General features: G+C 32.7%; 1 protein-coding gene and 1 non-coding gene across 2 annotated transcripts; both read left to right on the forward strand.

Annotated features, from left to right (window-relative positions):
• The first annotated feature begins 5008 nt into the window (after positions 1-5008).
• On the forward strand, positions 5009-8022 carry LOC127084493 (gamma-interferon-responsive lysosomal thiol protein). Its single transcript, XM_051024952.1, has 5 exons — positions 5009-5379; positions 5488-5553; positions 7123-7263; positions 7517-7609; positions 7721-8022. The coding sequence occupies exons 1-5, from the start codon at positions 5125-5127 to the stop codon at positions 7937-7939; spliced, it is 774 nt and encodes a 257-aa protein (XP_050880909.1). The 5' UTR covers positions 5009-5124; the 3' UTR covers positions 7940-8022.
• Positions 8023-8774: 752 nt separating this feature from the next.
• Positions 8775-8856, forward strand: TRNAS-CGA (transfer RNA serine (anticodon CGA)). The gene has a single exon. It is a non-coding gene; the product is annotated as a tRNA-Ser (tRNA).
• Positions 8857-17651: the final 8795 nt, after the last annotated feature.

The raw sequence follows: 17651 nt of genomic DNA on the forward strand, positions 1-17651 counted from the left end.
AAGATGACTTGCTGCTTTAGTAGATTTTCCTCACCGAATATTTTATGTTTCACTATTAAGTGAAATGAGCATAGCCAGACTCTGATGCCAACTAAAGGTGAGAAAAATACACAAGAGGGGGGGGGGGGTTGAATTGTGTGTGACTAAAAATTCTCTTTTCACTTCTGATTCTGGAACATTAGATTCTGAACCACATTCAGAGTGTGATACCAAATTAATTATCATAAGTGAGAAGTTTACTTCTTTCTTCTTCAACTCAGTTTCAGAACCTAAGGTTTAAAGTTCAGATTCTAATATGAGTAAGAGGCTGAATCAGACATGAGTCTGACTTCAGAGTTCATTTTCATATCGGGATATAAATGTAAAAGTAAATAAATAGACACACAATATATCATGGTTCCTCTCAAACTAAGAGTAGACTAGTCCCCTTGCAGCACAAGAGCTTTTAACTATAATCAAACTTATTACAATTGCTTAAGCCAACAACTTATGACTTCCTGCTCAATCCTACAAAAAGAGACTTCTGCTCAAGCCCTTAAGCATGAGACTTCCTGCTCAGTCACCCAGACCAAGACTTCCTTGCCCAAACTCCTCATTCAAGACTTCCTTGCCTTAAGCTCATGTTAAAGACTTCTTGCTCAGTCACCCAGATTGAGACTTCCTGCTCTACCATCAAGCACCCAACTTGAGACTTCCTGCTCTACCATCAAGCACCCAACTTGAGACTTCCTTGCCTAAAAAGTATGTTCAGTACTTTCCACCTTAAGCTCATGTTAATGAGTTTTTCTCAATCACATAGAAAGATACTTGTTTCTCTTATTAATCAGATTAGGACTTTAATGCTCAAGCATCCATCAAGAGACTTACTTTGAGCTCAGCGGCTAGAGTCTTCAGATTTTATTAACCATAAAAATCTGGTATAACCTTGTGTTCATGTGAGTGCTTCTTGAATAAGCAGATACACAAAGGTTTACACTCTTAAGTAGATTGTGAGTTGATTGCTCTTGAGTGTGGAATAATGAAATGGTCATTCTTCTTATCTCCTTCCATAAATTTTCATCTTATTGTGTCTTTCTGTTCTGATGAACATATTCACATATTATATCTTCAAAATGTATGTGAATATGTTTCATCCCTGCTCTCACACACTTAACCCTTCTGGTTTTATTTTATATTTAGTGTGTGTTTCATAGATCTGTGTTTTCTGATTAAAACACAACCTCTCTCTCAACCAATACAATGAACCGGTATCACATCTTTGTGAACACAATCACATACTCTTCAACTCACATTCATCTTGGTCAGAACAGACTCAAAGAGATTGTTCCGTGAACTTCACAAGTTCATAACACTCTTGCATATTTTCAATCTTCCGCTATAAATAGATTCTGGAATAGATCCTTTGAAGATTAAAACTACCATAATACAAATGGTCATTGAAACTATCAAGGTACAAGTAGCCGTTGAAGGTCTTTATCTATTGGACAATAGAGCGAGTCAAAACTCATCTATCATAAAGACGTTGAGTGAAGAGAGTAGAGTTCAGAGTAGTTTGAGAGATAAGATCCTTACAACATATCTTTATGTTGATTAGACATAAAGTATTATACTATTGTCACATGATCTTCTATGGATAACTTCAGACTTGAAATATTCTTGTATACATTTGTTGAATCTTGTTTTGAGTCGCCGTCATCCTTATACTTAACTTCTTGATTCAGAGGTTTTTTATAGAATTAGTTAAAGCTTGATCAGAATTTGAAGTATGTCTTCAGAACCTGGTTGGAGTCAGACTTCGGAGTCTAGTAGTTCACACGTTCTGAGCTTGTCTTCATCAAAATCTTGATCAAAACTGGTTTGGATAAACACTTGTAGAGTTGATGACTTGATGTATACAAATTCCTTTGAAGCAGTACCTTCATAAGTGTTGGTAAAGCAAATTCAGAAGTTGCAGGGTCATACCTTGTGACAATGATTGCTTGCTTCAAAAGATTCTAGTCTTTCGAGTTTGTTGATCTTTTCATTCCATGATAAGCTCAGGTTCAACATCTGGAAGACATGGATAGATTCACCAGAGTTTGGAAGCTTGGTTCTGATACTTCATATTCAGAATAAATTTTATTTCCTTTAATGGTTCTTCTAAGTGACTCACTTAATTAATATCAAGGTTAATGTCTTTTGATTCTACACACTAGAATAACCATTAGTAAACCATGTTGTTCTTTAAATACTTTGTTATCATAAAAACCTTTTAGGAGTTTGAACAAATCTTGTTCTAACAAAATCCACTAGAATATCTAAACCACCTACCTACCTCCAAGATTTCCATTGTGACATGCTCAAAGGTATCACATCTTCCTCTCATTCTCTAATACAAGTAACGTTTACCCTATATCTCATTTCATTAGTTACTCTACTTTATCTCCTCATCATAGGACTTTTAATCTTGAGCAATCCTCCCAAATTGAACCCGATTCCTACTCTAAAGCCATTCTTGACTCCAATTGGTAAGGAGCCATTAACAATGAGCTCGAATCTCCCATCAATAGTAACACATGGGATCTTACTCCCCTTCCTTCTAACAAACGTGCTATAGGTTGCAAATGGATTTTTAAATTAAAATTCCAAGCCAATGGTACCATTAAGAGATACAAAGTTCTCCTTGTAGCAAAAGGGTTCAACCAAACTGAGGGTTTGCACTACCACGTTACTTTTAGTCATATTATTAAGATGACAACTATTAGATTTCTTATTTCGCCAGTTTTTTGTCAAAATTGTTTTTACACCAACTTGACATTAATACAACTTTCTTTACATGAAGACTTGGAAGAAGAAGTTACATGAAAATCCCATCAGGCCTAAAAGTCTCGAATAAAAACTTTGTTTGTAAGTTTAAGGAATCTATTTATGGTCTCAAACAAGCAAGTCGTCAATGGAATCACAAATTAACTAACACTTTTCTCTCTTTAGGGTATTGTCAGTCTAAATCTAACTATTCGTTATTTACCAAGAAAACTGAGAATTTCTTTATAGATATTTTTGTTTATGTTGACGGTTTGGTTCTTGCATGAAATAATATTCTTGAGATTTATAATATTAAAACAGTTATGGACAATACTTTCACCATTAAAGACCTAGGAGATCTTAAATATTTCCTCAGTTTTGAGGCTGCAAGAAATTCTCATGGCATTTCACTTTGTCAATTTAAATATAGCCTGGACCTCTTGCAAGAAACACATTTTCTTGCAGCTAAACCAACCTCTACACCTATGGATCCTAGCCATAATTTACATTGTGACAAAGTCATTCCTCTTTCTGATCCTACTCCTTTTAGGATTCTTTGCTACATCAAGAACGCTCCTGCACTGGGCCTTTATTTCAAGCACAAAACCGACCTGGTTCTGACTGGTTTTTCTGATTTTGACTGGGAACCTGTCTTATAACTCGTCACTTAACTACTGGTTTATGTTTCTTCATGGATACTTCCGTTATTTCTTGGAAATACAAGAAGCAACACACTGTTTCCCGACCTTCTTCTCAAGCAGAATAACACGCCCTTGCCAACACTACTTGTGAGTCTGTTTGGTTGAAGTTCCTTCTCCATGACTTGTTGATAAAGTAAGATGACTACGACTTGGAACAGGAGATGCCGAAGTTATTCAAAACTATTTTGTTAAAATGCAAAAACATAATAGTCAATTTTACTATATAATGAATGTGGATGATGAAAGTCGTTTACAAAATGTATTTTGGTCTGATGCAAAATGTAGGACTGCATATGAATATTTAGGTGAAGTCATAACTTTTGACACCATTTATTTGACAAATAAATATGACATGCCTTTGCCCTTTTTGTTGGAGTTAATCATCATAGTCAATCAATTTTGTTGAGTTGTGCTCTATTGTCAAATGAGGATATTAAAACTTTTACTTGGTTGTTTAACATATGGTTAGAGTGTATACATGGACGCGCACCAAATGCTATAATTACTGATCAAGATAGAGCAATGAAAAGTGCAATTAAGGTTGTCTTTTCGAAAGCTCATTATCGTTGGTGTTTATGGTATTTAATGAAAAAGTTTCCATAAAAGTTAGATAGACACTCTAATTATGAGTCTCTCAAAACACTTTTGCACAACATTGAATATGACTCTTTAAGCAAGAGTGATTTTACAGAAATCTGGAAAAAATGATTGAGTATTATAAAATGCAAGATAATTAACAATTAAAAGGATTGTTTCATGAACGAGATCATTGGGTTCCTATTTATGTGAAAGACACATTTTGGATTGGAATGTCAACTACACAATAAAGTGAAAGTATGAACTCATATGTTGATGGATATGTAAACTCAAAGACAACATTTAAGCAATTTTTTGAACAATATGACAATGCATTGAGAGATAAAATTGAAAAGGAAAACATGGCAGACTTTGGTTCATTTAATGCAACAATTGTTTGTGTAAGTTATTTTGGTTTTGAGTCGCAATTTCACCATGCATTTACTAATGCAAAATTTCAAGAATTTCAAGTTGAGGTTGCTTTTATGATGCATTGCAATACTCTTTTTGAAAAATTGGAGGTATTGAATTCAATATTTTCTGTTATTGAAAGTAAGAAAGTATTTGACAAGATAAAGGACATAATGTTCAAAGTAAATGAAATATATTGACACGTTTATTAAGCAGAATAATATTAAGTTATCAACATCCATCTCAAGCTATTTTAAGATATCCCAAATTGATGTATATAGTATATACAAAGAAATAATCAAAACATAATGGCTTTTGTACATTTAAGTGTTGCTTACAACGAAATAAAGTAAACAAAATAATTACAGATGAACTCATAGGAAGCAGAGACAAAAGCTAGGTGCTTCTATGATTCACTATTAACAAATAGGAGAAAGTTATACTTTGCATCTTCGCTTTCGTTGACAATTTGTTTTGTAAGTTTAAGCATTTCCCATTGACTAATACAAATATTTTTTGAATGATTCTATGCCTGAGAGTTAATACTTTCTTTTCTTTATTGTTCTTAAATCCAAGTCAACTACTTAGTTTAGTTACTTTAAGATCCAGCAACCATGGTTTCTTCTTTCAACACCTTTCAGATTAAGCAACCATGGTTTCTTCTTTCCACACCTTTTCTTTTTGTCTCATCTTATTCCTTTCTTTCTATTCCTTCTTTTCTCCCCCTCAATCTCACAACAAGGTTTCTCTAGAAGTCTACTATGAAACTTTGTGCCCTTACTGCGCCGGTTTCATCGTCAATCATCTTCCAGAAATCTTCCAACACGATCTTCTCTCCATCGTTGATCTTAAGCTCGTTCCTTGGGGTAATGCTAACATCAAAGGCAACAAAACCTTTGCTTGCCAGGTAATTTTCCATCTTCTCCGAGTTTTCTATACATATATATATATATATATGATTTAATTATCAATTAATTGTTGAAATTTGGATTTCTTGATTGATGAAAAATTGCAGCATGGTCCATATGAGTGCTTGCTCAACACGGTTCAAGCGTGCGCTATTGATATCTGGCCTCAACCGGTAACAAACACTTGCTTTTCCCTTTTTCTCATTACAGAAAACTATGGAATAAATTGGCAGGAAATTTACATGCATGTTTCTTTTTGTCTTGTTTTTTTCAATTATTTGTGTTGAAGTTGTATTTGAGTTGTTAAGATTGTTTGGACATTTCTTAAGTTTCTGAATAAATGTGTGAGCACTGAGCAACCTCTTTGAGCTCCTTTGAGTTAGTTTTGGGATGAAATCCAACCATATTTAACTATAGAGTCATGATAGCATCTTAATGTTATTCAACATGTTCAACTTAACAAGAATTCCTCTGCCGAATAAAATATGGTTTCGACTCAACCAAATAATTCAGCATATATTTTGATAATAATTTATTAGTATAAATTATAGTTGAGACAATGATATGAATTTTGATACCAGATATTATATTAGTTTAATTATTTTTTAATTAGTTATTTTAACTTTTATTAATGAGATTGTAGAAATATTATCTGATTTTGTCATTAATATAAGTTGAAATATGAGAATAAATATTGTATTTGGCTTTTTGAAAAGTGAAAATGAATTTTGACTATAAATATTGGTAGATTAACATATTTTCAACTATAAGTTTTTTAAGATTAAAAATATTTATTTTAAGTATTTTTTTTTTTATAATTTCAACGAAAATAAAATTTAAATTTTAATGTTTTGATTCACACGTCTATCTTAAATTTTAAATTTAGACAATATACATAATAATAATAATAATAATAATAATAATAATAATAATAATAATAATAATAATAATAATAATAATAATAATAATAATAATAATAGTATTAATGGTTGTTTTGTTAGACCAAAAATGAGATTTTTTTTTTTCGTTTTTGCGAGGATTATAACTTATGACCTCTAATAGAGAACGAATATAGTATTTAACCTTTTGAAAGGTGAAAATGAGTTTTAAAATGAGTCACATATGACAATGGAATAATGCGACACATATAAAATAGAAGTGTTAGCGTGAGAATTCATCATTTTGTTGTAATATATAATACATAATAGATTTTAATTTTAACATTTAGATTCACACATCTATTTGAAATTTGAAATTTAGGGGATATGTATAATTAGATTAAGGGTTGTCTTGTTAGACTATTTTGTTCAAAAATTAGATTTTTTTTCATCATTGCAAAGGTTCGAATCCACGAACTCTAATTGATAATGAGTATTGTATTTAATCTTTTTAAAAATGAAAATGAGTTTTGAAATGTACCACATAAGATTATAAGATGATGTGATATAGAAGTGTTAGAAAGAGAATTTGGACTTTTATTTTAATATGTTATAATAGATTCATGGCCATTTAAATGTTGGAAATTACATTTTTTTTTTCTTTCCTTATGTTTTCTCTAACATGCAAACTAATGGGTATTTTATTGTTTAAGATTACATTTTCTTAAATGTTGCACACATTTCTTGCTGACATTTATTAATTTTATAGTATTTCTTTTGGTTCATTATAACAATGCTCTCATGTATAATGTATTTCTTTGTTATAAGTGTTTTATTTATATGATTCTGGCTTTTTTTTTGCAGGACACGCATTTCTCTTTCATCTATTGTATTGAAGATCTTGTACTTCAGGGTAGGCGCAGAGAATGGAGATCTTGTTATACGAAACTGGGTCTGAATTCAACACTTGTTGATGATTGTTATCGTAGTGATCACGGAAAAGAGGTTAGTATAATTGAAACTGGATCAAGAATCAAGACAAATGTATAATTGAATCTCAACACTTATGCCAAATGTCAACTAACTGTTATCAGCTCTATCATGTGAAACTTGAATCGGTATAATGAAGTAGCGTATAAACCAATTCTAAATCCTAATATACTAGAATTTTCTCTGGTTTTGATTTCCAAAAGAATTCTGAACCATTGATTGGCTGAACTTTTTAATCTCACAAATAGTGATTACCATCTTCCTGCAGTTGGAGCTAAAGTTCGCAAATGAAACAAATGCTCTACAGCCTCCTCACGAGTACGTTCAATGGGTAGTTGTGGATGGAAAACCACTCTACGAGGTTAGTCTAGCATTTTGGTATATGCATCTGACTAAAAATATACCTTATTTCAGCGCTAGACATTTTCACAACGTGGAAAACACATGAATTCACAACTTTCTCTTCCTGCAGGATGATGATAACTTCATAAGTTACATCTGTAAAGCTTATAAAGGCCCTGATGCACCCAAAATTTGCACTCAAGCATCGTATCTTAGTATTGTTCGAGAAGTGGAAGCTAAGGGTAAACATTCAACATGGAAAAAAAATAAAGTCGACCATTGCCTCATGGACGAGTCTGATGAACTTTCTAGTTGCAATGTAAATGCATCAATGCAATGTGTGACTTAGAATCTGTTTGTTTCTATTCTGTTGTAATAATTTCTGAAAAACTGCGAATAGAACATGTAATGAGTTAGTAGTACTTTTGTTTTGTAACTGTAATTCTATATTTTGGCTATTTTTCTATATCAGTTTTGAGCAATAAGCTTACACCATCCAAATATTCCAGGACTAATCGGTTAGTAGAAAAAATAATTAACAATATTAAGTAAATTTTTTAGGAAAATTAAAGTTTAATTTAATGTATAAATATGAAACTTTTATTGAATGATGTGAATATGAGCTTGGAAGTGATTAAATTGATAATTTTTGAAAATGTAAAATAAAGATTTTAGACAAAGGAAGTGTTAATTGTGATTGGATTTGTTATGATAGTTTCCAAACTTAAATAATATGAGACTCGGTATAGAAATTCAACTTGACTTTCATGTTTAGTATGAGTCTGAATTTTATTTCTACATTATACATTTTAATTTAATCTAACTTTAATATCATGTTAAGTTCAAATTTAACTAAAAAAACTAATTCAAAAAAATAAGGGTGTTTAAACAAATTTATACATCTAAGAGTCCAAAAACTTAAACAATATAGAACTTCATTAAAATTTTATCGTAAGAAAGAAAGAAGAAAAAAAAAGTCATCTCTAAAGAAAATTCATTTAAAAGGTAAAAGGGTGACTAAAGTAATTAAATATTATATAACTTATCTATTATTTATATTATTTCTATGCAATTTATTTACACTAAATAAATTCGATTGTGGTGATGCAATGTTATGGTCTAGGAATCGACGACAATGGATTAATTGTATAATTACGTTCTTTGAGAATCGTTAACATCGAAACGTCAATATGTCCGAGTGGTTAAGGAGACAGACTCGAAATCTGTTGGGCTATGCCTGCGCAGGTTCGAATCCTGCTGTTGACGATTTTTTAATTTTCCTTGTTTCTTAACTTTTATTTTCATGTTATTTTAGTTTTCAAACCACTTATTATCTTAAAGATTGGCCCAATATCTAACGGGCTCCAATATCATATTTACTTAGTTTTATACTCTAATATTTTTTAAATACTCAATTTATTCGGATTATAAAATTAGTTAAGAAAAAACAAATCATCTCATACTTTACTTACAGCTAAACATAGCCCCTCACTTTCACACATTTCTAAATTTTCTTAAATATTATTATATTTTGATTGATTCCTAAATATTATTTTTCATAATTATACCGACTCATTGTAAATCAAGAACTTTTTTTAAAAATAATCAATTTTTTAAAAAATAATTTTAAAATAATAAATTTTTTAAATACTTTTTCAAAATAACCACATTTAAAAATGGATGCGCCAGATGAACCGGACACCCCTAATAAATCATGAGGAGGCGTTAATGCCCTTGGCGACTGCATTGGCCATCATGAGGAGACGCAAATACCTCTGGCGCCTGCATGGTGCATGTGGTGTATGTGCCAATTCATCTGGCGCATACACCCTTGTATTTTTTTTAATGGTTTTTATTTTTTATTTTTTTTATTTATCAAATAATAAAAAATAATGTAAAAAATAATTATTCATGATATAATAAATGTTACATGGGATTGACAAAAATTTAATGGCCGGTTCGATCGAAACATCCCCATGTTCCACATCCAGGTGTGTTAGTTTGTCTTCGAGGTCTCCCACGATTTTCCTGAGGTGTTTGGGGTCTTTGTGTGCTGACCTGATCTAATGATGGTTGGTGTGAAGGTCCGGCGGAAGTTCCAACGGTATTTGACAGATGTGTCATCATTTGTTCCCAATATCCGGAGGGGCTCTGGCCAACGGTGCTTCCGTAATGGAGTTCGGTGCCCATGTCATCGTAGTTAGGTCGATGGGGTTGGGTGGATTACGGACAGTATAGTTGCCCAAATTGGGACATTGAATTATTTTGGAAACGAAGCAATGGTTCTTGGGGCGTACTATAGTTAAAAAATGGTTGTGTGTTTTGGCATGTTTTCTGTATTGGACATACTGCTCAGAATTTCATGCGGGAAATCAAAGACAAGACGTTGCGGAAGAAGGTTGTTAATGCAGGTTACGCATTATCAGAACCTTCTTTCAAACACTACCGCGAAGAAATAAGATTGACAAACGCGGATGCGGTATGGTGGATTGACAGTATTCCATTGGAGAAGTGGACTAGGACATACGACAACGGTCAACGTTGGGGCCACATGACAACAAATCTTGTGGAATCAATGAACTCTGTCTTCAAAGGCATTCGTAACCTACCTTTAACCGCTTTGGTGCAAGCAACATATTTCAGGCTATGGGCGTTATTTGAGAGCAGACGTTCCAAATGGAGTTCAATGTTGCAATCTAGGCAGTTGTTCAGTGATGCTTCAATGAAATTCATTAGACATGAAGCTACCAAAGCAAACACACATGTGGTCACGGTGTTTGACCGCACTAAAGGTTGGTATAGTGTTGTCGAGTGCATGGATCACAATGAGAGCATGTCGATGGGACAGTACAAAGTCGAACTAGATAGAGGTTGGTGCGATTGCGGAAAGTTCCAAGCATTTCGTACACCTTGCTCTCATGTCATTGTGGCATGTTCAAAGGTTCGAATGGATTCATCCTACTTGCTATCTGACGTTTACAAAGTCACCAACCTATCAAATGTTTATAAAAATAGTTTTTCCATAGTAGCAAAAGAGGACTACTGGCCAGAATATCAAGGGACATCGTCTGGCACAACGAAGTTATGCGAAGGAAGAAAAGGGGTCGCCCAAACAGCACCCGCATTCGAATCGAAATGGATACGACGAATAAAATGGTTAGATTATGTAGTTCATGTCGTCATCCAGGTCACAATCATACTAATTGTCCTAGTATTGGAACGAGCACAATGTACCTCTGTTGCAATATATGAAAAACTAAATTTATTTCATATTATACGTTTGTGACGAAAATACCATTACATAAACAATAACACAAACAATTAAAACAACTAGAATACAAGAACTATGCGATTACAACCATCAAAACAATTTTGAACATGTAATGCATCATCCTACAAACGTCTTGGTCGGTCTTAATATTCACCCATTCATGCACTTCTCCATTTTGGTTGAACGTGGACACAAACCATTGTATTCTTCTAATCCTTTCACCATCTTCAATTTCTCCATCTAACCAACTGTTCAACGTCCGATTAAGACGTTCAAACGGATCTGTATTCCAGAGACGAATCTTTATCAGAGACACAACGGCGGAAAATATTAAATTGGTATTTCGCTTGTGAATGTATTCAGACATGGTTAAAACACAAAAACTTAAAGGAGATTGGAGTTGAACGTGAGAAAATATGGTAGTAGGGGAAGATTTTGTGTGAAAAATATTGCATCCAAGATAAGGTATTTATATAGAGGAGCTATAAAATGCATGTGCCAAGAGGCTAGGCGCCCAACATGTCAACATATGCAGGCGTCAGAGGCATTGAGGCCTCCTCTTAAGGCACCATGCGCCTTTGACGCCTCCTCATGAGGACCAATGCAGGCGCCAAGGGCATTGGCGCCTCTTCATGAGGCTACCAATGTAGGCGCCAATGCCTTGAGCGTCTCCTCTTGGTCTATTAGGGGTGCGCCGATTCATCTGGCGCATCATCTTTTAAATGTGGTTATTTTGGAGAAAAAAATTGAAAAATTTGTTATTTTGGAATTATTTTAGAAAAAGTTGGTTATTTAAAAAAAATCGTAAATCAACAAGATTTGCATAATCTAAAATTAATCTGTAAAGTTTTAAAGAAATGATATTAAAAAAAACATTATTTATAACTTCAAGTTTATTAAAAATTTGAGACTTACAAAAACTTTATAATCGATTAACTTTTGGTTTTCAAAAGCTTTGCCTTAACTAAGATGTCTTAGAAGAGGTTTTTGAAAACAAGTAAGTTTGAAAATAGATTTGTGTGTGTCATACACCTTAATACTTTGAGGGTGCATATTTTATTTTATATTAATGATCCTATAAAAATAAATTACAAAACACATGATCATAGACAAGCTTTTCAGAGTTGGTTTCATTCTTTGGTGAATTTTTTTTTGTCATTATTGCACCAATATATCATCAATCACCAAAAATGTATTTATTTATTTATATTTATTTAAAACTTTCTTCTTTTTTTGATGAAATTCTTCATTTTTCTTTAAAAAAAAATCATCTTCAAAACCTTTGACATACCTTTTCAGTACACAGAATCACATTTTCTCTCTTTTTGATGATGACAACACATCTCTCAAAAAGATATGACTAAAATAGAGGTTAAGAAGAAAGAATAAAATTTGACATAATCAAAAAGCGGGGAAAGAAATAATACATAACAACACATATAATAGATATAGAAGAAGAAGAAACAACCAGAAGAAAAGTCTCATATATAGATAAAGATAAAATCAACAAAAATCACACTAGTCCAAGCCAAGAAATTTTCCAAAAAGTCAAGGCTCGCTAAGTCAATAACAAAGGAGCGCTTAGAGAGAAAATATGCATCATTGCTAAGCCATGAAACACATGCGCACTTAGTGAGCAAAAACGGTTCAAAGACTTCAGAGTTAATTTACTTCAAGGTGAAGCAAGGGTATGGTGGCTAAGTGATCTTTGTCGGTTCATTTAGCGAGTATAGGCGACAAGGCTAGGCCTAGAGTAGCTGGTATTACTTAACCTAGAAGAAGGTAGGCCTCTAAGTGAGACTGGGCGGTGCATTTAGCGGGCCTACCTCTCATATGCCTATAAATAGAGGTGGCAGGCCTTCATTTGAGATATTCAATTAATTCATTAGATTAGATCACATTTGATGGAATTCAAGGTAGTGAAACTACATTCTCACCATAAATCATAATAGGAGAGAATATGTTTTCATGGTATTGCTTTATATTCGAAAGGTACTGGACATTTCTAGACCTAAGGCTATCACATATTAGAAGCTAAAGTCTACACATAGATTTATGTTTAATATCTACATGAATAACAATATTTGATGAAAGTGTACATTTATATATACATTCACTATAGAAACTTAATGCTGACATAATGGTTAATAGGCTAAGAAATTGTATATTAGGTAATACGAGTGATCTCGTATCATTGACTCATACAAGAGTTACAATGATAGCAATGAGAAATGATATTAATAAATGATTATAATTGCATATTACTAGTCAAAGATTATACATAAGAATATGTCAATGAAGTCTAACACCAACAAAGTTTTCTCATTGTTAAAACACCTAAAGTATATTTTTCCAAAAGTTTTCTTAGTGTCAAGTATTCACCAGACAATAAATCTTCCGATAAACCAAACTAAAAGTAATATAAACTATTGAATGATATTTGAAATACAACTAATCTCTGTAGGGACAGTAAAATTGTAACTTCTATCTGCACTGCAACAAAACAACAACCATTGTCGGGGAATAGGGTTAGTTTTTAAAGACATTGTGATAGCTTTTATCATTTTAAGTTTTTTGTTTATATATTTTAATATTTTTGCATATTTTGTGTATAGTCACTAACATATTAATCGTGTTATCTATTTTTTTATTACTTGTTTATGTGTGGTAAGGATCTGACAAAACAACTTATGTTCTATCCTGTAACCGAAATACTGCACGCAAAAACAACAGTAAGAAAAAAATGTCACAAGCCAAGTTCCAAGATCTAGAAAATTCATTTGTTTCAAAACAAGACACCAACGCACACAGGCGCGCGTGCACACACACACACACACACACACACACACACACACACACACACACACACACACACACACATACACACACACACACACACACACGCACACATACATACACATATACACACACATGCACACACACGCACACACGCGTGCGCCCACACATACAAATTACTTTAAATCCTCTATTTACTTAACAACATAACCTACAAATGTTTTTAAGGCCTAGCCAGTAGATTATCGGATTCTATACTTGATTGAGAAAATTTTTAAACTATCAAATTGATTATATTATACACCTAATCGATTAGATGACGCCTAGTCAAGTATATATTTGATTATGAGAGTCTCTTAATGATTGGTAATTACTCTATATCAAAACCTTCTTTTTGGGCCATATTAATCGATTATTGGATGCACCTAATCGATTATCCTAATAGCTAAGGTCATTAATTAGGCCCATGTATTATTTCCATTTTGAACCAAATTCTTTCCAATATAAAAGAGGAATCTCCTCACTTTTTCACACACCAGAATTCAGATTTTTCCTAATTCTTTACAATTTATCTCTCTCTAAATATCTTCTTTCACCAAAGTTGTCTTAGTGCCTAGTGAGTGAAAATTACTTGCGAGGAAAGAGTTGTATTAGTGTCGTGTCACTGTTGTTATTTTCAAGAGTGTGATACTCTTGAAGAATTGAGTTTGGGTCTTGAGATTAACCATGCAAAATCTTTTTTTGGTTATAGAATTCAACCTACAAAAGTTATGTTCAGTTATTAAGATCATCCAGTGAAATCTCTATTTGGTTCGTGAGTTCATCCTATGGAAAAGCTCTATTTGGTTTGGGGGAATAAGCCATTGTAAAATATGTCGATTTGATTTATAAAGGGTTCATGGTCATAAGAATTAAAATCTCAATATCATAATGAAATCTTAAGAAGATCTCTTGGGGACAAGATCAGGCCAACATTTAATCGAAGTTGGATAACTCTTTAGTGTCATCTCTCTAACTTTATCTCTTTTATTTATGTTATTTACTTTACTTCTTTACTTACTTTCTACTGCTTTTCCTATCTAGTATTGTGAATAATAACACAATTTTCTTCTTAAGTAATAAATCCTTAAAATCAATCACGAATTTTGAATACCACTATTCACCCCCATTTTGTGCTTGAAATCACTAGTCCAACAAATGACATCAGAGTCTAACTTCTATTAAAGACTAACTGTGCCAGGAGGAAAATGGCCTCAAGTTATTCACTAAACAAACCCTTGTCCTTTAATGGAGAAGGGTATAGTTTGTGGAAAAATAAAATGAAGTTCTTCAGAGAAGGGATGTATCGTGGTATTCAGAAGGTTGTAAAAGAAGGTCAATTTATCCCTACACACGAAGTTGATGGGTTGTAGTAAACAAACATGAATAGGATATACCAAATATGATAAAGATAATGTTCAACACATTTGAAAATGTAGGACATATTCCAAATTACCCATGAAGGAACTACAAAGGTAAAGAGGGAAAGGCTGGACATAGTAACTCATGAGTATGAACCTTTTAGAATGAGACTTGAAGAGGACATAAATCAAATGTAAACACAGTTTACCCATATCGTGGGTCATATCAAAACTCTGGAAAAAAAATTCAAATGAGGATTTTTTGTGAAAATTCTTAGAAGCCTAAACTATAGTTGACAACCTAAAGTCACTATGATTTATGAATATAGGGACTTAGAAACCACACATACGCACATACACACACACACACACACATACACACACACACACACACATACACACACATACACACACGCACATAATTTTTGGTAAATTGCAATAAAATGAAATGGAACTTAAGAGACTTGTTGATGACGAAGATGCTGACAAGAAGAAAAGGAAAAGTATTGCACTAAAAGATACTAACATCAAAGATATGGAAGATGAAGATTGTGAAAGTGAGATTAATAAATACATGAAACTCATGTGTTCAAAAATTTAGGAGTTTCTAAGGCACGAAAAACAAATTTCAAGTTTCCAATAGCAAAATGAAGAAAGATACTTCTTCATTCTCATATGCCACCAATGCAGAGAGGGAGAACATATAAGACCAAACTTTCCTCAGAATTAGAAAAGATCCAAGAAACCGTGAAAAGAAGTTAGAATACCCTACATATCTTAAGATGACAATGATGTGGAATCCTCTGACAAGAAAGAAGCAAACATGTGTCTGATGGAAAATCATAAAGAATATGAAGTAACCTCTTATTTTTCTTATCAATACTTGTTTTGCAGATGTAAAAGCTAACTAAATAAACAAGTAAATTAGATAAAATTGTCTCTACCTCTAAAGACATTATTTCTTCCCTCAAATTGAAAAATAAAAACTTATTGAAAGAAATAGAAATTCTTAAAGAGATAAATTATGATTTAATTTAAAACTTCTCCCCTTCTCACGAAGTTTTAGATGAATCTATTCAGTTCAATCAATGTGATATTTTGAAAAATAAAATTGATGATCTTTAAAACACACTTAGAAAATTCACTAAGGGAAGATAAAAATTGAATATTTTGTTAGGTGACCAAAGGGCATCTTACAATAAGGTTGGTCTTAGTTATGAACCTAAGAATAACAATAAAAGCTTTAGTAATATTTTTCGTTCTCAATGAACATCTAAATGCAAGACCCTAAAATGAAATTAATGTAATAAACATTACCATATTACTATATTCTATTTTATAAAAAAAAGTGATGAAAAAAACAAGGATATCCTCCCTTACATTTTTATAAAGAGCATTGTGAACGTAAAAAGATAAAGATGTCTGATAATAATATGTATTCCAATAATAAAAAGATTTGGGTACCACATGTAGAAAAGCCAAATTGTGATACAAATATGTTCAACAACTTGAATTAAAAAGAAGATATTGACAGATGCTCTTTAAGTTATACAACTGAAGAAATAAACATGCTCTCTTATTTCACTCCTACGAGGAGAAAAGTTTCTTCACATAATAACAACAAGGAAAAATAGTTAAATATTTGACTTTTGTTAAGAGCTTTAATCTTAACTTTAAGTTGTTCTTTTGACTAAAGTTTTATATAACATTTTACTTTTAAGTAAGTTGTGTGACAAGGGTAATAATGTGTAGTGTCCTATTTGGAAAATTCCTAGATCATGGAGCATATCGACCAATAAGTAAGCCTCTCAAACACAGTGCAATGAAGCCACCCACGTGATCTGTTCAATGTAAGGTTGAGGAAGAAAAAGTCCTTTGACTCCAGAGATATAGCCGATCAACGACCTCCCTAAAAATGGGGGAAGCAAACAAGACCACGTCCAGAGGGGTCCATAAAACCTGGCCCTGAGGAATCCCTATAATCCATCAAAGGGAGAAGGATCAGATCATGTTCATTCAATACCACCCAATACTTCTCAGAGAGCACGTCGCTCCCAGTAGTTCTAACACCGCTCATTTAATCGCCCGCCTGCAACCTAGAAACGCCGGCTGTCAACAAGGTCTCTCGCCTCACATGAGTTGGTCCCTTAAATAACCTAAAAACCATCATATAGAGATACTCACTGTCATACCCCAATTTTGTCTGGGCATATTTAAATTTTCATAGAATTGATTTCATTTTTATTTTTCATCATATGCATAGCATGACATACATTCCATCATGAATAATACCTAAAATATCAGTCAGGATAAATTTATTGAGAATACAGACAAATTGGTTAAATCGTTTCTCAAGAACATGCAAAATCAGCAGGGAAAAAGTTTCAAAATTAAAATCACAGATGCCAGTATTATTAATCTACGGTTCATGTAGTTTAACCTGGTGTGCTCGTTGTATTTTTCAGCAGCTGTTTCGGCTGCATTTTGACCCGTATGGTCCGTTTAATCGGTGCAAATTCATTTCAGAGTTTGAAGAAACGCTGTATTTTTTCAATAAGTATAATTTGTGCTGATTATTTTAAAACGTCCGATTT

The sequence above is a fragment of the Lathyrus oleraceus genome, chromosome 5 (assembly GCF_024323335.1).
Source record: "Lathyrus oleraceus cultivar Zhongwan6 chromosome 5, CAAS_Psat_ZW6_1.0, whole genome shotgun sequence".
Taxonomy (NCBI): Eukaryota; Viridiplantae; Streptophyta; class Magnoliopsida; order Fabales; family Fabaceae; genus Lathyrus; species Lathyrus oleraceus.